Source organism: Aethalodelphis obliquidens, unplaced genomic scaffold, assembly GCF_003676395.1.
Source record: "Aethalodelphis obliquidens isolate GAN/ISIS:26980383/991018 unplaced genomic scaffold, ASM367639v1 scaffold31, whole genome shotgun sequence".
In the NCBI taxonomy this organism is placed as follows: Eukaryota; Metazoa; Chordata; class Mammalia; order Artiodactyla; family Delphinidae; genus Aethalodelphis; species Aethalodelphis obliquidens.
Genome location: NW_020837975.1, coordinates 9,953,712 through 9,977,472, shown reverse-complemented (window position 1 = coordinate 9,977,472; position 23,761 = coordinate 9,953,712). Strand labels below are relative to the sequence as shown.

At 36.9% G+C, this 23,761-nt stretch overlaps 1 protein-coding gene across 3 annotated transcripts in view; it reads right to left on the bottom strand.

Moving 5' to 3' along the window:
* Nucleotides 1-23,761, bottom strand: part of ZFAND3 (zinc finger AN1-type containing 3) — a 314,500-nt gene that overhangs the window by 188,652 nt on the left and 102,087 nt on the right. Inside the window, exon 2 of one of the 3 annotated variants that reach the window (XM_027127134.1) lies at nucleotides 9,416-9,456. The exons of the other annotated variants lie outside the window; for them this stretch is intronic. Coding sequence (XP_026982935.1) covers nucleotides 9,416-9,456 — 41 coding nt within the window. The remainder of the gene's footprint in view (nucleotides 1-9,415; nucleotides 9,457-23,761) is intronic. 3 annotated transcript variants of the gene reach the window in all.

The following is a 23,761-nucleotide window of genomic DNA, read 5'->3' as shown; positions in this document are numbered from 1 at the left end:
GCACGAACCCGTGTCCCCTGCATCGGCAGGCGGACTCTCAACCACTGCGCCACCAGGGAAGCCCATGGCATTCACTTTTAACATTATGCACCCTTGTTGTTTTTCTCCAAACCAGAAGTCTTGGGTTAAGGTATTTTTTTCTTCTCTATAGCCAGTATTTCGTCTAAAAAGTAAATTAAGAAATTTAAAACTTTGGTAATAGTTAAAACTATTAACATACACTTAGTTCTACTTTACACACTAAGACCCAGCTGAGCAGCTGGGGCTTTTAAATGATACAAAATTTTGTATCATTAAAGATCATATTTTAGCTATACATTAATGGCCTATCATTTTTCCCATCACCCCTTCTGCGGACTAAGAATTAAGTGTAAGGGGGTTATAACCAAGAAAAGTATAAAAAAGCAACCTTACCATAACTCTCTAAGTCAAGCACAAAGGAAACAGCCAGACTAAAAACTACTCTAGGGACTTCCCTGGTGGCACAGTGGTTAAGAATCTGCCTGGCAATGCAGGGGACACGGGTTCGATCCCTGGTCTGGGAAGATCCCACATGCTGTGGAGCAAGTAAGCCCGTGTGCCACAACTACTAAGCCTGCGCTCTAGAGCCCATGTGCCACAACTACTGAAACCCATGCACCTAGAGCCCGTGCTCTACAACAAGAGAAGCCACCGCAATGAGAAGCACACACACCACAACGAAGAGTAGCCCCCTCTCGCCACAACTAGAGAAAAACCCGTGCATAGCAACGAAGACCCAATGCAGCCAAAAAGAAACTACTCTAAGTACCTGTAGCATGGTGGAGTCAAGACCAGTGAAGCACAAAAAAAGCCTCACGGTGCTTTCCTGAGTCTACCTGTTATCCATTTTCCCACCAAACCTAAAAGGAAGCCCATAAAACTAAGTGATCATTTTGATTTAGTTTGCATTAGACTGAGAACATGAAACATTAGCATTGAACTCGTCACTTTTCATGTCGTAGAGGGCTGACTTTATTACATGAAAAGGGGCCAACCACATCTAACCTAAGCAGGTCTCAGGACTAGGGATCTCCAAGCCTCTTTCACAGAAGAGCACCATCAATTTAAAATTTGAGCACATACCTCTCACATGTCTTTTTGTTTTAAAAATAGTTATATACTCCTGAAGTGGATTAAATGGAGTGCCCCCTCACAAAACCACCCCCTCCCCCAAAAAAAGTCCACCTGGAACCTGTGAATGTAATCTTATTCGGAAAAAGGATCTTTGCAAATATAATTAAGGATTTTGAGATAAGATCATCCCCTACATGAGGGTGGGCCCTAAATCCAATGACACTCATCCTGAGACAAGACAGAGACACACAGGAGAGAAAGCCACGTGAAAATAACAGTAGACTGGAGTAATGTGTCTTCAAGCCAAGGAATGCCAAGGATTGCTGGCAGAAACCGAAAGCTAGGAGAGACATGGAGTGGATTCTCTCTCAGGCTCTTCAGAAGGAACCAACCCTGCTTGCTGATATCTTGATTTCAGACTTCTGGCCTCCAGAACTCTGAGAGGATAAACTTCCGTTGTCTTAAGCCATCAAATTTGTGGTAATTTGTTATGGCAACTCTGGGAAACTAATAGCAATAAGATTATATACATTATAAAAACCAACAATTTTTAAAGAATGACAAAAATAAGTATTAGTAGAAATTCTAACATCTTCTCTTTATGCCTCAATGGACAATCCTTTGCACCATTACAGAGTCCACAGCTTTAGACCAATATGTGGGCAGAAATAAAACCAAATAACAGAGCCAAACTATCTTAAAAGACTCAATGACTATTAAATTTCTTCCACTTAAGAATGACACACGGTCACAATTTTTCTACTCAAGGCCTAAAAGAAGTTGCCTTTCTGCTACTTAAAGCACTGAGCATTTGGTTTCCCATTAGAAATGCAGCAATTATTTTTGACATAATTTCCATAACAACATCATCTTCAACACACTGCTTCATTTATCCTGACTAGCATAATAATTAACCACACAATTTAAGAATGCTTATTAGTAAGACAGCAAAGTGCTATAGACTAAGAGGTCAGAAAGGGCTGCCAGAGTTCAGCTTTGCTAATCAGTTAAGGACCTGCTGCCTCTGAGTTGCTTTCATTTGAGAGCAAGGAAGCTACACCACAAAGAACAGGGTTTCTAATACAGAAACAGTCTCAACATATTCAAGTGTTAAAAAAAAAAAATAGATAAAACATGAGGTTATTAAAACTGTGGTATAAAAACAGTAGCTGAAAACTATTTATATGTCCATCAAACAGAGGACTAGATAAACTGGAGCATGTATAATGAAGATGACCAATAATTTATCAACCAAACTGGGACACTGAGGAGGAGTACAAAGGGATGTTATTAATTTCACTGATATAAAAAGCATAAACTAAGACTGTTCGGGTGCATTAAGACATTTGTTAGAATATTATAATGAACTAGATTTAATGAACTATAATTAACATGAACTAGAGCAACATGTGTCAACATAATTAATTTCTTCTGTTTTTTAATTTTATTTATTTTATTATTTATTTGGTTGCACTGGGTCTTAGTTGCAGCAGGCGGGCTCCTCAGTTGCGGTTCACGGGCTCCTTAGTTGTAGCATGTGAACTCTTAGTTGTGGCATGCATGTGTGATCTAGTTTCCTGATCAGGGATCGAACCCAGGCCCCCTGCATTGGGAGCACGGAGTCTTAACCACTGTGCACCAGGGAAGTCCCAACATGATTAGTTTCTAACAGCATTATTTTAAAAAATACAAGTTTATAGAATAAGTACTGTAACAAACCACTTACACATATTAAAAACAGAATCATACATTGTTTATATAAATACCTATTCATAGTAAAAAAGTATAAATATAAGAAAGATAATGATTATCTCCGAGGTAGAAAGAGGATGACTGGGGTAAAAGAAACCTGTATGATTTTAGTTCCCTTTTAAAACATGTTATAAAACAAAAAAAAAGACAAAACATTCGTTAATTCTGGGTTGGCTTGTGGACGTTTATTATATTACTTACTATAATATTCTGAATTTTCAGACACCCACACCAGACAGGCACCCACCAATGGACATAAAATGGTTCAGAGAATCTGATAAGCTTAACTTGTCACTTTTTAACAAATACATGACAATGTGTGTTATACTTGAGTAATTGGACTTTTCAGCTTTAAAGAAATCAAAGAGTATACAACAGTAATCAAGTTAACAGAATTACAAAGACATAAATACCCTATTCAAATGCTTCATTTTAAGAGCAGCAGCTGCCTTTCTTCTGGGAAAAAGTGATTTGAAAAATCAAGGTATGACAAGCATACAGATTCTACTATACTGCCCAAACCCTCAACATGCTATATAAAATGACTCATTAGAGTGGGTGTTTTGTTTTACACTATTTTACACTATTTGTTTGTTTTTATTTTTTTATTTTTTTAACATCTTTATTGGGGTATAATTGCTTTACAATGGTGTGTTAGTTTCTGCTTTATAACAAAGTGAATCAGTCATACATAAACATATGTTCCCATATGTCTTCCCTGTTGCGTCTCCCTCCCTCCCACCCTCCCCATATTTGTTTGTTTTTACACTATTTGTTTTACACTATTTAATGGATATGGGGTTCCCACAATTTCTAAAAGGAAACATGCATTACAAGAAGTGCTTAAAATTTTCAGATTCACTCTGTTCCAAAGTTCTAACACTTCACTTCCAGTCCAAACTTCTAACAGGAAATGGAAGCAGAAAGGAAATTAGAGTGTAACTCCAAAGCAGTAAGAGTTCCAGGTGCATGAGGAAACATTTTAGTTTACTTGTGAAATGGGAATGTTGCCCTCTTCTGGAAATTACCATGAAACTCAAGTCACCTCAAGGAAAAATGTTTGCATTTGGTTTACCGTTCCATCTTATGCCCACCATTGCTGTATCACTTACCCTGGATGTCAACATTGAGATTCCCTATGCTGCTAGCTACAGCCAACTTTATTTTGCTCATTCCAAAATGAAACTAACCACTTCTGGAGTCTGTCAGACATATGTAGAATGCACTCTACTTTTTAAAAATTTATAATGTTTACAGTTAATTAATAATAAAAGTCTCAACATATAGACAAAATCAAAATTAATTAAAATCCCCCCCAAATACTCCTACTCTGAGACTACCAAAATTAAATTTTTCACGTACCTTCACCCAGCTTTATTCCATGCAACTATATACATATAATGTGTTGTCTAACTAAAAACAATATACAACACGTGCTTCAATCAACATTTAATTAATGTCCCTATGTTATTTATCAGCATTTAACTAATGCCCATATGTTATCATTAAAAGGAAAAAAAATCCCAAATAACCTAATGGCATGTTAAGAGTATAAGTTACAAAACTCTATTATTCAATAATCACTTTGGACTTATATAGAAGATTAAACAGCAATGAACAAGCTTGGTAATTTTCAGATTGGACACAAAGTATGCAGCAATGAGGAAAATGAAATCTTGCTTTAATACTAGCTATTTCGATCCCTTAAAGCCTCTCCAAAGTCCATTTTAAGTTTAAAACAATAACTATAAGATAATATCAAGAAATAATAAAAGTGAAGATGAAATTACTATACAAAATTAATAATTTTCTCGAGCTGACAAAGGCTAATAACAGAAATATATTCATTTATAACCATATTTCTCTCCAATGTTAAATATCAGAAGTCAACATCTAAGATCACTCATTTGAATGGGTACCTGAAAACAGATTCTTACAAAACCAAGTACACAGCTCTAGAGTCATTATCAGAATATGCTTCCTACATGACATGTATCATTTTCTTTATTTATTGCAATATTCTTCACCACTAACAAGGCACAAGGTACAACTAACCATGCAACAAAGGTAAGCTTGCTTAACTATCTTTCCATTAAGAAATACACATATTTGAAAAGTTACACTGAAACTAATTTTCAGAAAATTAAATAACCATCAGAAAATTAAATAACCATTCAGAAAATTAAAAACCATGTGTTATCTGCTTTAATTAATCTTCAACTGACAAGAGACTCCTCACACTTTAGTTCTTCTAGTCTTATTCTTGTCTTTGTATAAATCGACATAGTAATGCATTAAAAGTACTCCTTTTTAAAGGAAACATTCTGTAAAAGGTTTTAAAAAAAAACCTTCTTGCACTGTGAATAATCATCCCTCCTGTATTTTTCCAATTTTATGTGAATCATGGAATAGCAAGTTTCCTAAAAGTTAGGCTTAAATGGAACGGTATGTTCAGATCATGTCTATAGTTTAAAAAGAAATTGCTTACTTTGATTTGTCAATGAAATACTTTTTTCAGTCAATAAATAAGACATTTTAGTGTCCGTTTTTTAAAGAAATTGCTGAAAATTATTAAAAACCATATACATACAGTCTAAAAGTCCACAAGACCAAACTGATTCTTTTTACACTGAGCACTTGTTAAGTTTGTCTTCTGATAAGCATCTGTCATCAGTGCTACTCAAAGAATCTTCCATCCCTTGGGACCTATCTTCAAGCTCACTCCCTTATAAAGTATAAAAAATGGTCTATGGATTATAGCTACTTCCTAGTGACCAGACTCCTCTGTCCCCCACAGCAAGCATTTCCAAGGGTGGTAGAGATAATGCCACATTGCTAGAGGTGTTACTTCAGTCAGTGCTTTAAAATTTCTGCCTTCTCCACCTTGTGATCATCCTGGTTGACGTTTCTGTCATACACACTTTTATTTAGCAAACCCATTCTGTGAAAAGCACTGCTTTATGATAGCTGGGCTTCAATACAGTAGTACAGGAGGTCGTTGTGAATTTGGTACTAAATGTCCCTAAATATCCAGACCAGTTGGTATCTAAAACTCACAAATTCAAAAATTGGGTTTGCACTCAAACAGAAAATAATACCCCAGGCATTTCTATGGTCGTTAAGAGGCAAGACCACCCTTTAGATGCTATGGTTGACCTTTCAGATATCTTCTTAACACAGCTGTAGGCAATCGGGATTAGTTCAGGCTTTCACACAGAAAATCGTATAATCCAAATAAGTCAATAGCTCAGAATGAACAAAGATCACAAGAAATCAGTTGGTTAACACCTTGCCTAAAGACAGAAAGGAAATATGCCCTATTCTGCAAAGAAAATGAGATCTCAAGTAACTCAATGGCTTTCCAGTGAATTTCTGCAATTTGGTGGTTTTAAATTTTTTAAACCATACTCCACAGTAATATATATTTATATCACAACCCATTACACATAAAAATGAAAATAACGTGTAACTCAAACAAAAGTTTTACAAACAATACTTATCCTTAATATCTGTGATGCATTCAGACTGTTTTCTATTGTAATCAATTTTTAATTGTGGATCATGACCCACTAAATTGATTTCTCTACCCACTAATTAATCACAATACCCACAGTTTGAAAAACTGCATTAAAAAGTAGTGTTTCAACCAGTAAGTGTTTATATCACCCTAATATAACTATTAGTACCATGTCATGAAATTTTGTTCTATTATAGATATATAGATATTTACTGATTCTTTTAGTAAAGTCATACGAAAAACAATATGAAATGTTTAATGAAAAACAGAATAGCATGATAGGTAGAATATTATAAAGGGGGTAGAAAAACCAAAACTAGACAAGACTTTAAACATGTTTTTACTCATTTCATTCAATTTCATGTAAACAAGTTATAACAAACTCACTTTTCCACCATAGTTTTAAAAAGGAATCCTGAAAAATCTCTTTAACCTAATGGTACACAATAGCTATTTTTAATTTTTCCACGTTTTAAAGTACATTGTACACTTTTAAAAGACTATTTAAAATCACAGTGGCTTTGGCCAAAGTAATCTTCATGTTGTCTTTCACATCTCATGCCTCTGCTACAATGCATTTCTATACTCTCCCTATCTTCATAGAGAAACAAAACGCACAAATGTATCTTTAAAGTTCAATGATCTTTTTTCTCTTGAATTTCAAAAAGAACACCAAAAATGCTGCTTCAGCAAGCAGGACGTTACTTACAAGTCATTCCTTTCAACTGATGTTGGGGAAATCAGGAGTGTGGGGGCAAAGATAAAGGAAGGAGAGAGTATTTTCTTTACACACTTGAAAATATCCTCTTAATATTTTTAAAAGCAAAAATAACTAAGCTGTGTAAAGAGTCAATGGACACAGACCACCAGAGATACAATAAATAATGATAACCATAGAAAATAAAACTGTAACAAGTCCAAAGAAACGCAAAGACCGTGGCTGAACTATCTTCACTGATACTTTTTTTAACTTTATATTTATTTAGAGACATGAGTTCTTTGAGTATCTGATGTGAGCCACCTGACTCACAGGTGCCTGGCTTCGCCCACAGCCATACTTTACCGAATTATCAGGGGGAACTAGTTCTATGTGGAGACAGACACATAATATACATTTTCTCTCATTGCTACTTCATCTTTACTACTCATACATATAAACTCTCATCAGTAAGGAAGCATTTCTTCATATCTGTAATTGTAGATACGCGTGTGGAGACAGACACACAATATACATTTTCTCTCATTGCTACTTCATCTTTACTACACATATATATAAACTCTCAGTGAGGAAGCATTTCTTCATATCTGTAATGGTAGATATGCAAAGTAAGAAAAGCACAATACATTCACTTAACATGGCAGAGATTCTGTTAAAAGCGGGATAAAAACCAAACTTACCAGTATTTTTTCTTTTAAAAACCTAAAGTATTTGACAAATTCCAGACCTTTAACAGATACAAACTGCCAGATTCCCCAGCCCTCCCAACTCCATCAACCTATCCCCTAGTTGTGGCATAAATATAAAGGTCTAAAGCTTACACTATGATCATTTCCTTGTCCAAATAGCACAATGAACAGAAGATGAAAACTGCCAAAGATTCTCTCCTTGACCAAATTCCAGCCAGGCTCCTCTGAACCCTCTTCTCTACCAGGCCTCAACCTTGACCTAAAAAAACTACCGACTCCCAACACAAATCATTTTATACACTCAGATCCCCCCACATTAACAGATTTAAACAACCACTAACACAGTTTTCAGACAGCTTAAGGCCCCTTCCCTAGGGTGATCCTAGTCCCTCTTAAAGTGCCTGTCTGAGAAAGCTCAAAGCTGCCAAAAGAATTTAAGATTTGTTCCAACAAACAGCTGACTATAGGCCCCTGACTACCCTATCTTAGAGCATTTACTAAAAACGGTTTAAAATTGTAAACCCTTCCTCTGTCTCTTTGAGATGTATATGTGTATCTCCTACAACTCTATCACTCAGGAGTGTCTTTCTCAAGGACATGAAAGCCATTCCTTTAAATGTAATCATCAGGAAGAACAGGGTCTCAATCTCTATCTCTGTAGGAGGATAAAATCCTAACTTTCCTAACTTCAATAACTGTCAACCAACAGACCCTGCCAGTCTCATTTACAATAACCAATCCTTTGTGATTTTTCTACTTGCCTGATTATACTGAGCCAAGCTAGCAGCCCCTCCCCTACTCCTTCATTCTCCCTTTAAAATGCCCATTTCCCTCTGCACAAGTCCCCTTTTCCCTACTGCAGCGGTATATTACTGATTAAAATCTGTCCTTACCACTTTAACTTGTGTCCAGGTTTGTCTTAGACAAAACAATAAAGTAATAAAAAGTAATAAAGAATGAAACTTAAACATATCCTAATTAGTAAGACTTAATTATTTTACGTAAGATCATTAGATGTGAAGTTCTTTTAAAAAAACACCTGAAGGTTTTAACTTCATTAAGGAGTCATAATTCAAGGAGTCAACCAATCAGCATTTAGGGGGTGGAAAAGGCCCTTGTCAAACATCAAGCCTAAGCCCTTCATGTTACAAATGATGAATCTAATGCCCAAAGAGATTAAGTGACTTACCCAAGGTGATTTCATTGAGGGATTGGATTAGAAAGCCTAATTCAGCATTATTCTCTTCCTGACTCCAACCTGAAAATATTCTTTCTCTTGTATTCTCATTGGTAAAAGCAACATTCACCATTAATCATTCAAATCAAGATCAGAGATGAACATATATATTTTACCCTACTACAACACAAGTGTTTACAATTGCACTATATGCCAACAACTGTAAAGTGAGGAAAGTTTGTTTGGTACAAGTACACACAAGATTTCATTTCACTCAGGGAAGACTGTTCCAACAGTCCTAAGCAAGTATATGAAGCAACTTAGTGACGAGAAACTGCTTTCACACACAAGCAAATAAAACCCCATGCATAAACCCAAAAAAGGGTAGACAGTCTTAAAATAATTTAGACAGTCTTAAAAACAACCAAAAGAAGAAAATAAATTTAAAACCCTTTTTCTGCACTTACCAGCAAAGCATTTGGAACAGAGATTCATAGTCTTGCTGGACCTGCGGCAAAAAGAAAGAAAGAAAAGAAAGAAGAGCTAAAAATTCAGTTATCACTCTAATCAAAACATAAAGATGTTTGAAACATAGGCAAAGAATTTCCTGGCCAGGCAACTGAACTAATAAACTAATGAGAAGTCCCTAACCAGCTAGCCACCCTCCCCCACAACAAAACAAAAACAAAACAACAAAAATAAAATGCTTTTTTGTTTGTTATCTGTGAGTTAGTCAATGCTTTATTTTTTGTGACTAGCAGCTTATATGGGGCAAGTTCAGGAATACTGTAATATGCCCAGAAGATAACAGAGGAGTGAATTTATCCCACATGATTGCCACATTCCCTCTGTTTACATTAGAACATACACCACAGACTCATCACTAAAAAAGGGAAAATTTTGTCTGTAAAGAGGTAAAACTTGCTCCTTATTTACACACTCAATTACCTCTATAATATTACTTGACCTTTTGTCCTCTTTCCCCTCATTCCAGTCCAATTTCAGATCCTGGACATATTATGACCTTGCCATTTAAAATTCTTTCTTCAGATGTTCCCAATGAAATTATTTTTCATGTCCTTTCATCTGTTAATAATAACTACAATTCACTGAGTACTAACTTGGATGGGCACTTAACATACATTATCTTATTAATCTTCCCAACATTCCTGAAACTGGGCATTACCAGATTGCTTCGTTTCTAAAATACACCTTTTAAAAAATCACATAAACATTTCTACAACCAGGAAATATCATACCACTGGCTACAAGTGATGAATAATTTAATGAGGAAATGTTTCCACCACCTCCTTCCAAGATGTTATTAAACTGAGTGGTCTTCGAAATCAAGGACATACAGTCATCCTCATTTAACAGGTGAGCAGCTTGCCCATGGTCACACAGCTGGGGAACTAACTGCAGAGGTATCTTACCTAAGGTCTGAGCTAACTCCAAAGGCCACCCTAACTACAAAAGCCTCCTAGAATACTCTTTCTTGAGTAAACTGACCTATCTACAGCTTCATTCCTCAGCAACTCCCCTCCCAACATCTGAGTCTTCCCAGAGCCACTCCTACACATGGAATATGGCAACAGTCTTCTTCCCTCCACAGTTAATTTAACAATTAATGAAAGCCTCCCTCGGGAAGTATTCCCTGATGACTATGATTGTCTTCCAATGTACTGGGACCCAAGATCTAACTGTCAGTAATTGTCATAGGGTGATAAAATGAGGGGGGGGGGGGGGGGGGGGGGGGAGAGGAGGCAGGAGGGATCACTAGTTCTCTTTCCCAAAAGAGATGCTATGTTAACAGGTGGATCTTTCTTTAGAAGTCTGCTTAATATAAAGACATCAAAGGCAGTAAGGAAATTTAAGTATCAACAAAATGAATAAAAATGAAAAAAACAGACAGAGATGTATTAACAGTGGCATCTAACATTTATTACAAGCCTACCACGTGGTAAGCATAATAGCACATGCCTTCGACCCCATTTTACCAATGAGGAAACTGAGTCTCCAAGAGGGTATATAACTTGCCAAAGTTACAGAACTAGTAAGTAGATGAACCTGGTCTAATTCCAAAGCCTGTGTTTTCACCATGCCAAACTAGGGCCTCTGCCTCAATATAGAAGTTTAGATGAACACACTCTGGTGGTTTGGGGGAATGGTCCCACAACCAAGATTTAATCTACGGTAATCAAGGCAGCTCCTGGAAAAAGTAAAGCCTTTAATCTGGAGGAAGCACAACTACTGCCCGACCCTCCAAATACACATATATATACACAGGGAAGCGACCCAAGGCTGCCAGTCATTTCAGTTCCAACTCAAGGAAGAACTGGGGATGAAGGAATTCCTTTGTTGCTATAACTACTCCCAGGGAGGAAGGCCTCTTCCTGATGTGGTCGCTATCTCTTGCCCATGCAGTGCCACAGAGAGCCAGAGATAACTTGTTTATCCTCCGCTGCTCCCCATGATCCAGCAGGAATCATGGACAGCCTGCAGAGAATTACTGGGGGCAGCTGGGCACCAAGTGTGCCAGTTTTAACATCTGTGTTTCACAAAGCTGGTAAGAAAAAACGGCAAAATACAAGAGCAACTTTTTCGACTTGCCATTATCTCTCTTCAGATGGCTGATGTATTTTAAATGCCCGCTATACCTATATATTACCTAGATGACATCTATTCTACTTTCTGAGTAAGAACTTTTCAGCAACACAGTCATCAATCAGGTTACAAAAGAAATAATACAGATATTGATATTATTAATCAAAACAGAGACGTTGTCTAAAATCTGAAAGAACCAGATTTTGGATACAGAAGTAAGAGCTACTGGTAATGCCAACTTGGATCACATATGTCAGTAACACTGAATGTGAAAAAAATGGCAGAGGCTTCTGAGAACTTTGCTCCTTTCTCATGTTCAACATGTAAATCTTGAAGCTAACCACAGGCATACAACCACCAAAAAACGCAGTGTGATCCACCTGCACAGTCTTGGGGTAGACTAAATAGAGTTCTCTATGTGGCCACAAGCATGAAAGGTAGATATGATTCTCTTATATCTCCAATGTTCCAGAGAAATTGCTCTTACTGAGATATCCAATGGCTACCATGTTTCTAAAACCAAGGTTTAGTAGGTTGAATAATGGCTGCCCAAAAATATCAAATCCTAATCCCTGAAATTTGCAATTCCCGGAATTTATCTTATTTGGGGAAAAGGTCTTTGCAGAAGAATTAAGCTAAAGATTTTGAGCTTACTCTGTATTATTGAGGTGGGCCCTAAATGGCATTACAAGTGTTTTTGTGAGAGGAAAAGAAAGTTTGGAAACACACAGAGAGAAGGCAATGTGAAAATGGAGGTAGAGACTGGAGGAATGTGGTCACAAACCCAGGAATACTGGAGCAGCCACTGGAAGCAGAAAGAGGCAAGGAAAGGATTTTTCCCTAAAGCCCCCTGGAGGGAAGGCAGTTCTGACAGATTTGGGGCTTCTAGGCTCCAGAAACTTAAGAGTATATATTTCTGTTGTTTTAAGCCATCAAATTTGTGGTAATTTGCAGCCCCAGAAAACTGATACACAGGGTTATGACCCTGATCTCATCTTACTCCCTCTCTCTCAGCACCATTCAACTAGATCCATCCTTCTTGAATCTCTCTACTTTTGCCTTGTCACTCAGATCCCAGATCAAATCTACCCCTACCCTCCACCCCATTTTCCTCCCACATAACAGCTCCCTCTTAGCCACCTTTGCTGGCTCCTCCTCCACTGTCAAGGCCTTATAATTGGAGGTCCCAGGACTTGGGTCCTCATTATCCCTACTTCCAACTTAGTGATATCACACAGTCCCATGGCTTTAAATACTATATCTATACACTAAAGACTCACAATTGTTTACCTTCATCCCAAACCTCTTCACCTTGCTCCAAACTCATACATCTAACTGCCTATTTGACATCTTTACATGCAGCTCAGTCACAACATTTCAAACTAGAACATTCAATATTCCACCAAAACCTGCTGACCCATTTTGTCCACCTTTATAAATAGCAAACAGCTTCCTCCAAGTTGCTCAAGTCAAAATCCAAAACACCAACCTTGATTTCCCTCTTTCCTGCAGTCTCTCATACACAGTACTGAGCAAGATCCATTGGCTCTATTTTCAAATAGACCTAAATCTATCTACTTCTCTCCTTTGCCAATGCTTCTACTCTGGCCACCATGCTCTTACATAGGTCACTGTAAATGACGTTTTACTGGTCTTCCCACTCCCATACTTGACCCTTGACAACGATTTTCCACATAGCAGCCAGGGTAATCTTTTTTTTTAAGTTATATCATACTATTTTCTTTCTTAATGCCAATTTCCTGTCGCATTTATATTTTAGTGGTTTGGTTTTTTATTTGGCTGCATTGGGTCTTCATTGCTCCAGTCGAGCTTTCTCTAGTCGCAGCGAGCGGGGATTACTCTTCATTGCAGTGTGCAGGCTTCTCATTGTGGTGGCTTTTCTTGTTGCAGAGCATGGGCTTGTTGCTCCCCGGCATGTGGGATCTTCCTGGACAAGGGCTCAAACCCGTGTCGCCTGCGTTGGCAGGCAGATTCTTAACCAATGTGCCGCCAGGGAAGCCCTCCTATGGCACTTAGTATGAAATTCAAACTTGTTAACTAAAGCCTTAAGTCCTCTCATGTTCTGTCTTTTGCTCCTCTCACGTACCACACTTCAACTATACTCACCTTTTTATCTGTTTCTAGAACGCACTGCAGAGCTCTTGCCCATGCTGTTCCCTCTACTCTTAAATCATTGTAGGACTGGCTCTTTCTTGTCACTCAGGTCCTAGTTCAAACCTTCTCAGTAGGTTTCACCTGACCACCCAATTTAAATCACTCATCTTCCTGTTCACAACACCTCATTCTTTGATACCTCACCACTGGCCTGTTTGCTTGTTGACTATCCTTCAACGCCAGAATATAAGTATCATAAGAGCAAATACCCTCTTGGACCCTCATTTGGTACTTAACAGGCACCCGATAAATACTTGTTAAGTGAAGAAATGAATCCTCTCTTGAAGGCATGAACCATGAAAATTCTAAGTAAATTTTTAATATATATTTTGTAAAGGTCATTCAAACACCTCCTAGAAGACACGGCATCCACAATTCCTGTCGCTGTCAGCCTGTCATCTCTCAGGAGCTCTGTCACACTGTAATATCTATAAATGGTAGATAATGCCACCCTCTGTACCTGGCCATGATTTGTCACTCAGGAGATAACAGGTGGCAGACACTTTCAGAATTTTCTTTCCCATGAGATGGAGTTGCAAAGAATCCAGCTTAAATTTTTTTCTTCTTTCAATAAATAATGTTTAGTGATATTTTCTGGTTTTGAAAATACATGTCCCTTGTACAAAATTTAGAAAAAGAACAGAAGCATTTAAGCAAAAGCCAAAGATCACTCATAATCCTTCTTCCAAACATAAGAACTGTTAACATTCTGAAATAATGCCTTTTTATCTTTATGGATATATGTAATAAGAATTTATTATATTAACAGTCCTGGTAAAGTTGTGTGGTATGTTCACATGTATGCTTTATAACATACACGTTGCATATTTTCTTTTGTATATATAAAATACAAAACTCACCAAAAATATATAATTAAAATATGTAAATTTCATTTTATATTTGTTTAGTGATATTTCCCATATCATTAAATATTCTCCAAAAATATTCTTGTTGCTCTGTAATAGTCCATTACATACTAACACTATAGTCACTCTCTTACTGTTGAATGTTTAATCTTTTCCCCAGATTTTTTCTATTATAAATATTGCTATAATGAGCATTTCTGGACATAAGTCTTTGGTCATAGATCTTTGGCTGGTAACTTTGTTTAAAACTGACTCTGGGGGGCCTCCCTGGTGGCGCAGTGGTTGGGAATCTGCCTGCCAATGCAGGGGACACGGGTTCGAGCCCTGGTCTGGGAGGATCCCACATGCCGCGGAGCAACTAGGCCCGTGAGCCACAACTACTGAGCCTGCGCGTCTGGAGCCTGTGCTCCGCAACAAGAGAGGCCACGATAGTGAGAGGCCCACGCATCGCGATGAAGAGTGGCTCCCACTTGCCGCAACTAGAGAAAGCCCTCGCACAGAAACGAAGACCCAACACAGCCATAAATAAATATTAAAAAAAAAAAAAAAAACTGACTCTGGAAAGGAGAATTACTGAGATGAAAAAGTATGATTTGGTAAATACTGCCAAATTACTTCCCAGATGAGTTCTACCAATTTACACTCATCAAAAGCATCTGAAAGTATTTTTTTCAATACACTCCCACCAACATTAAGTAAATAATTAATTTCAAATCTTTGTTTAATGGGAGAAATGGTTATCCTGCTTTAATCATGTGTTTTCTTCTGAAATTAAAATAAATTCTAATTCTGAAGGATATTAATTTTTTTAATGAAAAATAAATTAATCTTCCAGCTAGTTTGTCTCAAGGAATTAAAAGAACATTCCTAATTTCTGAGAATTCTAAAAACATTTTATTTACAGCATTTTCTTGACATTCATACAACACTACTAACTCTCACCACTCAGAAAAATGCATACATGCCAGGTCCCCCCCCCCAAATATTTTAATACAAATATGGAAATAGAAAACAACCCTGTCATCATATCAGTGAGGAAGAAACTGAGGCACAAAAAAAATAAAGAGGAGTCAAAAGGAAAAACAAAAGTACCAATACATAACTATGCCAAGCCATTCCAGCCATTCCACCCTAAATTTCTCTAGGTAAGGCATGGATCATAACATTTTTAAAAACCTAGACTACACAGGGATTTCCTTCTTAATGAAGAAAACCAATCTGTAAAAACCAACGAGTCACATTTCCTAATTCAATCTCCTTCAATAATCCAGAGGAAGGAGAGAGGAGCTGGGCAGGGATGTGCATATACATGCAAAGGAAGAGAAGGAATAAAACAAACCACAATGCCTCCTCCACTCTAAAAACCATTCCAGTCACCTTAGAAGTAAGATTAGATGATTAAAGACTAGTAACAATCCACGTGCCACCTCATACACGTTAAGCCAGAAAGTCTTAACTTCCTACAACAGCTAGAAAGCAGCAAACAACTCTACTAAATCATCACTCTTTGCTCACCCCAGGCAAACAAGAAAAAGGCCAGTTCAAACAGATGACATCCTAGCAGGCAATGACAAAGGAGGCTTTCAACAGTGCATCCAGCCTGTCTGAATTGTTATACATCACTCTAAATCATTCGGACAATATCTGCAAAGTTTTCTTTTTAAGGGAATATTACAAAGGAAAAGATGGAGTTGTTATTAAGGGGGATTAGTTGCTAGAATGTAAGTAATATGGGTCATGCTACTTTAAAAGCTAATTTCACTGTAATAATTTAGATTCCAGGTAGGGTACTGTAATGAACCGTGTCTTAACATTTTATACCCAAATTCAAGGACAGGAAGGACATAGTACACACCTCTGGTTTTCTTTGTTTTAAGTCCCTGCACTAAAAAGATATACAGATGTAAAACAAGTCACATTATCATCTGTGGCCCTGTACACATTACTAAAAGGCTAGCCCAGCACTACCTAACGATTAAAACAAGATGAGGCATGGCCATCAATAAACTGATAAAAAGAAGAAGAAATATTAAAACGTAAATCCTTTGTAGAAATGCAGGAGAAAAAAATACAATGAACTGAATAAAATGGCAAATAATTTTTCCACATAAGAGAAACTTAATGACCCTATCAATTCTAACACATACTGTATACAGTGGCTGCAGCTGTCTTACCATATATGCCCAAACATAAGGAAAGGTTTTCTTCCCTAAAATTATCCTTCAAGAAGCAGGAATTGTTTTACAATTAAATCTTTACTTTTGAAGTAGGCATCAATAATTTTATATTAAATACAAACGGGGAGAAAGAAAAAAAAGAAAAGGCTTCCCAAAAACCTTGAAGTGAAAACTCCAAGCGAGCAGTCATGCCCAGGGGAATGGCATTTGGGATTCCAAAAGAGTAAGACCCTACCAATGGAATCAAACTCCCAGGGACGTCCATCCAGTCAGAGTCTGTGAAAGGGGCAAGACAGGGAAGTTCTCATCTCTGGGCATAGACAGGGAAGTTCTCATCTCTGGGCATAAACACTTAAGTCTGGAAAAACATCACATAACACTAGCGCTGGATGCTTTGTCAAAGTTATTACACCAAACAAGTTTCAAAAGGGAGTAAAATACAGATTTAAACACAGATTAAGTACTTATTCCTGGAGTGTAATGTCACAATTACAAGAGGTAGCTGCCACCTGAAAAAGGCCTCTGAAGATCATTTAGAAAGAAATGCAATAAAAAAAACCTTGGAAAGTTAGGAAGATCACAAATAACATCAAAATGATGGCAATTCTCCTAATGTTATATGAATGAATTCTGTGGCTTCAGATAAAACTTACAGAGAGCAACATTTACAGATTCTTTAAATGCTCCATATCTCAAACAACTTGTAAGGAAGTAAATAACTGAAAAACGGGGCCAATACCTTTAAATGTGGTTTCAGTAAATAAATATTAAAGACATTCATGGCTGTGAAGATGTGGAGCATTCAAATAACTGTTTCATAAAATGACTGTGGGAAAGTAATATCTTTAAATGTATATTAGGAATAAATTCAAATACATGGAACTTGATAGTATAACCTATTCTTAAATATGCATGTGCAATTACTACTGGGGTAAACTGAGAGAAGAATATAGGAGATCTCTCTGTATTATTCTTTTTCTACAATTGCATGTAAATCTAAATTATCTCAAAATGAAAAAGTTAAAGAAAAGATTTTTTTAATATATATATGCAATTATTATAATTAACTATTTAACATTTCAATTATTTCGTCTATACCCCTAAAAATTTCTATATTTATGTTGACCAAAACACTTATTTTTCTTATTGAGAAGATGGAGAAATGCCTTATATCTGGATCTCTTCATTTTCAAATATACGTAATATTTTAGGAAATTCAAACCCTGTATTGGAGGAAAATAATGCTCAGCAGAATTCACTTTTATAGTAGAGAAAACAGCAGGGGAAAAAAGAAGACTAAGCTCACTGCTGGCCAGTTACTTAAAGAAACTGCATACGAGCTGATTATTAAACTTTTCCCCTAAGTTATTCCTATCCATTTTTTTTTTTTGCAGTACACGGGCCTCTCTCACTGTTGTGGCCTCTCCCATTGCGGAGCACAGGCTCAGCGGCCATGGCTCACGGGCCCAGCCGCTCCGCGGCATGTGGGATCTTCCCAGACCAGGGCAAGAACCCATGTCCCCTGCATCGGCAGGCGGACTGTCAACCACTGCGCCACCAGGGAAGCCCTATTCCTATCCATTTTATTGGAAGTTTTTTAGAACTTTCTGAGTGAAAGAGTGAACTTTCTGGAGTGATGCAAATGCTCTGTATCTTGATCTGGTGGTGACTACATAAGTGTGTATATTTGTCAAAATTCACTATATTATATATATAAGATTGTGAATTTTACTGTATATAAATTATAGCTCAATAAAGTATTATTGGTACAAAAAACAATTTTTAAAATTCTACACATTAGGTACTATTACTGGTTCATTACAAAAGGAATTCTTTATGCTGCTCTGAAAACAACACACAGAAGATTTCCCAACCATTTAGTATAGAAACAAATACCTGAGAATTAAATTGAGAACAGAAAATTTAAGAGAGAGAGAACAGTGAGGTATTCCCTGTCCTTATTTTTCTCCTGGCTAGCCATGGTGCTGCTGCAAATAGGTGAGGGTTAGGAGACACTACATTTATGGAAGTCAGAATGTTTTCACCTGAATAGTGATCAAAATAATTAACTGGCTACGAAACTTCCATAATGGGTTAATAATTATACAAAAGAACCACTTCTTCTAAGAAAAAATAGTGAGCCTTGCATTTTCCATCATCTTTGCAACCATCATTACATAAAAACTACTGAAGAATTATATATGTACCTGTCCTACCCAACTGACAAATATTTCTGCTTCATCCTGGTGAAGTGTGCATTTATCTACTCTTATTATTAAGACAATTTAGGCTTGCGAACAGAGGCATTCACTTATCCATATTTAAGGAAAATCAGATCAAACACGGGATAATTTTAATAAAAGATGAAAAGTAAACCTGACACATTATTATTAGATCTTTCTTTGCCAGAAAATGAGACATAAACCTGGGAGATGATAGTTACAAGGGTTCAAGCTGCAAGATTAATAAAAAGGCTAACACAGGTACTGTACAGCTAAGAAAGAAAAGCATAAGGTGCTTCTAACAGCTGGAAAACATCCAGGTAGAAAGACATCTACAATGTAACATTTCAGTTCATGTCATTCAGTTAAGACTCAGGTACCAAAAGAGTATCCACTAAATATGGAGGAAGAGAAAGTAATATCCAGCAGTATACAAACACAACATATTTTTAATGTGCAGTTACCGTCACTGACATCAAAAAAATGTCTTCTGTACTTCAATAGCACCTTTCATCTTGTTCAAATTCTAAACATTTCATATATTACATCAGTCTACCAGGATATTCTTGGGGTGGGGGGAGTGGGGGTTGGGGCAGGTGAAAGGGTTGGGATCACACCTACCATGAATCTAGATGAGAAATGGATGAAAGGTGACAACAGAAGAGAAACTGCTCTCCTTATTCCCAGTCCAATGCTCAGTGAAAAGGAAGAAAGTTCAAAGTTTAAAATTTCCATTTCCTGACTATTTTAGTCATTCACCACAAAATACAAGATTGCCTAAAGTCTGCAAAAGAAAATTCTCCATGTAATCAACCTGAGCAGTTAAAACCCCCAGCAGAAAAAGAGAAAGAGCTAGAAGGAAACTCAAGAGTACATCTTTTCTGTCCCTGCCTCAATAAGATAAAGTATCCCTGTTCTATGACCACAAGAGGTTCCACTGCTTCTTTGTGTGTCATGTTTCACTGCCTCCCAAACCTCAAAAACATTAATATCTAATGTCTTACTTTATAACCTTCCTACTATTGTAAATGCTTTAATAATCTTGTCATCAGAATAAAAACACAGGCTGCCACAGGGGTAAGTGGTAAGAACAGTGACCTGAGAGGAAAGGGCCTGTCTTGAATGTGTGACCTCAGGTTTGTGTTTTCTCATCCATTAAAACAAAATGAGTTTCTTAAACCAGTGACCTCTGACATTCTATGAATCTATGATCACACAATAATACAATCATATATAATCTAATAAGAATTACTAAACTCTCCATTATTTCTAGGCTATATATCTACTAAAACCTTCTGATGGGGATTATTTCCTAATTTTTCATTCTTTTCACTCTGGAACATTTTCCTGAGATTTTCATTTAATGCTTACACTGTGACAAAAACTAAATATGGTGAAGGAATGCCCCTATGGATTTCTTTAAGTGCCATTCCAATTATATGACTTGTTATCAATGGTTTTAAATGCAAAGACATCATGACTCTTATTTATTAACTAGTTTTCTTATCACCTTGGGACTGTTTTGTACTACCACTGGTATAAACCCAATCCTACATCCATACTGAATTTCCACAGCTATTTACTTTCCTTAAGAAAATTATCTTGTCTTAATCCTGTTGAATGCCGTATTATGTATATTCATCAACTTTTCTAAAATATCAGATATTCTGAATTTTAATCCAGTTGTCTATTGAGCCACCTATCCCACCCAACTTGATGCCATTCACAAACTTAGTGAGCATGTTCTGTGTACCACCCACCATCTAAGACTCTGCTGGAAGTATCAGAAGCTCAGGACCCATCTGACAGAATTCAACTTAAGAGTGCACAGCTCCCCTCCCAATGCTGAGGACCTGTGCTGAGGCATGACTGAATTGTTCTAAGAAGAACTTGGTAATCATGGGTCAGTTTATCCTCCTGGCCATACATCTTTGCCACCTCTCACAAACATGCTACCTAAACCATCACAAGAAAACCAAGATGAAAGGCTGTAATCTGGCAGAAAACAGACTCATAAGAAATAACCTACAGTAGGTGCCCTAAGATGGTGAGTCTGCAGCAGCAGCATCTTCTTCAAATACAGCAGTTTTCTTGACAAGACTCCACTCAACTGGCTATATTAACCTGTGCCCTTAAGACCCTCCATAAAACAGACTAACATGCCCAATGTTAGTGTACCAAATGCTCTCTCAGCCAGCAGAGCTGTTTTCCAATATAGAGGTTTATTTCCACTCCTGTCATTTGAGCTGAATGTTTCTGCAGAACCAGTTATTTTTTCCCCAAAATCTGTCTATGCCTTACAATTACACCTATTTTACTTGTGGCTGTGATCACATAGTTTAGTTACTATCTAAACGAGTAAGTGCAACAAGAAAGCATTATTTCTATGAAATCTAGGTTGAATACTTTGACTTGATTAAAAGACAAGTTGTTATTTAAAAAAAACAAAACAAAACGATGCTGCCAGTAGGCATGAGCAAGACAACTTAAAGACTAAGGAACAAATCATAAAAATCTAAAGAGTGCCCTCAAATTGCTTCATAAATGTCTTTAGATTCTTACCCCATTAATGAGACCAAAACTGGATGTCAATTAACTAGCAAACATTTATTTAGGCATTCATGTGCCAGTCACCAGCAAGATATTTTAAATGAGTTAACCATTTCACGCTAGTATATGTTTTACAATTACTAACACAGTGCTTTTATCATCAGCATTTTTCACATGAGAAAACTGAGGCACAGAAAAGTTAAGTAACTTGTGTAAGTTCACATGCTAGTAAGGAGTAGAGTGACGGTCCCAACCCAGAAGGCCAGTTCCAGAAGGCATATGCTACGCTATCGCAGATGATGTATTATTTGCATGGTGAACACAAGAAAAAGTGTATGGCTCTCAAATCAGTTGACAGATATGCAAAGAAAAGGTCTTCAGCCTACCACCCAACACACACACATTTTAAATTAAATGCAGCCATAAATAAACAAAAATAAATAAATAAATATATAAAATCAAAAACAAACCAAAAAAAAAAAACCAAATCATAAGACAGCAATGAGACAAAGCTAAAAGGTGGGATAACTGGCCTATATTTTTCTGAACCTCACTGACATGAAAAACAGAGAGGAAGAGGAACTATTCTAGATTAAAAGAGACTAAGAAAAACAACAACCGAATGTAATCTAGAAAATCATTTTTGGATCCTGGATTAGAAAAAAGGGGTAAAAAAGCTCTAGAAGACGTTTTTGGAACAACTGGGGAAATTTTAATATGTATATAAAATAGCTGATATAAAATTCTTGCTAATTTTTTTAATATGACAATGATACTGTGGTTATGTATGAAAATGTGTGTCCTCATTCTTGTAAGATTCATGTTGAAATATTTAAGAGGCAAACTGTCGTGGTATCTGCAAATGGTTCTGAAAAGGTATATTTATAGAAAGAGGTAAAGCATGGGTAGCAAGTGCTAACAATCAGTGAAGCTAGGTGAAGAGTATATGGACATTCAGTATACTACTTATCTCAACCTTTCTGTGGGGTTGAAATTTTTCAAAATAAAAAAGTTGAAGGAAGATGTCTACACAAAGACTTGTACATGACTGTTTGTTATTCATAACAGCCAAAGACTAAAAGCAAGCCAAATGCCCATCAACTAATGAATAGATAAATGAAACGTGGTATTATCCATAGAATGGACTACTATTCAGTAATAAAAAGGAACACCCTATGGATACATGCTACAACATAGATGAACCTTGAAAATACTCATCTCAGTGAAAGAAGCTAGCGTTCTATATATTATGATGCCATTTATGTGGAATATTAAGTAAAGGCAAATCTACAAAAACAGAAAACAGATGAGTTGCCTGGAAGTGGGCAAAGAAATTTACCACCAATAGCCCTGAGGAAACTTTTCAGGGTGATGGAAATGTTCTAAAATTTTATGTGGTAATGGTGGTAGAACACTGGGAACTTACTAAAAATCATCAAACTGTACAATTACAATGGGTGAATCTTATGGTAGATAAATTATACCTCAATAAAATTGTTAACAAAAAAGTAAGGAAAGAAAAAAAAAAAAAAAAATCAGGGACTTCCTTGGTGGTCCAGTGGTTAAGAATCCGCCTTCCAATTCAGGGAATGCAGGTTCAATCCCTGGTCAGGGAACTAAGATCCCACATACTGTGAATAACTAAGCCTGCACGCCACAACTACTGAGCCCATGCGCTCCGGAGCCTGCACACAACTAGAGAGAAGCGCACGTGCCACAACGAAGAGCCCTCACACAGCAACTAAGACCAGACACAGCCAAAATAAATAAATAAATATTTTTAAAATATCAAGGTAAAACAATAATAATTGGGAAAGGAATAAATTTGGTTATCTGCTAGTATAGACTGGACGCAGGGAGCAAGACATCAGGCTAAGCTATATAATTGAAGCGAGTTACATTTATCTAAAAAAATAGATAAAAATAAAACATGCAATAAAATGTTACTTTAAAAGAATGTCAACCCCTTATTGTTATATTTCCAAATAAGGTCTCTATCCAAATGATAGTATATAAATTAATTTTATAATCAAAAGACTCTGCTTTCAACAACACAAATAACCCAATTTAAAAATGGGCAAAGGAGGGAATTCCCTGGTGGTCCAGTGGTTGGGACCCTGCACTTTCACTGCCAAGGGCCCAGGTTCCTGGTCGGGGAACTAGGATCCTGCAGCCGTGCAGCGCAGCCAGGGGGGGGAAAAGGCATGGGGGGGGGGGGG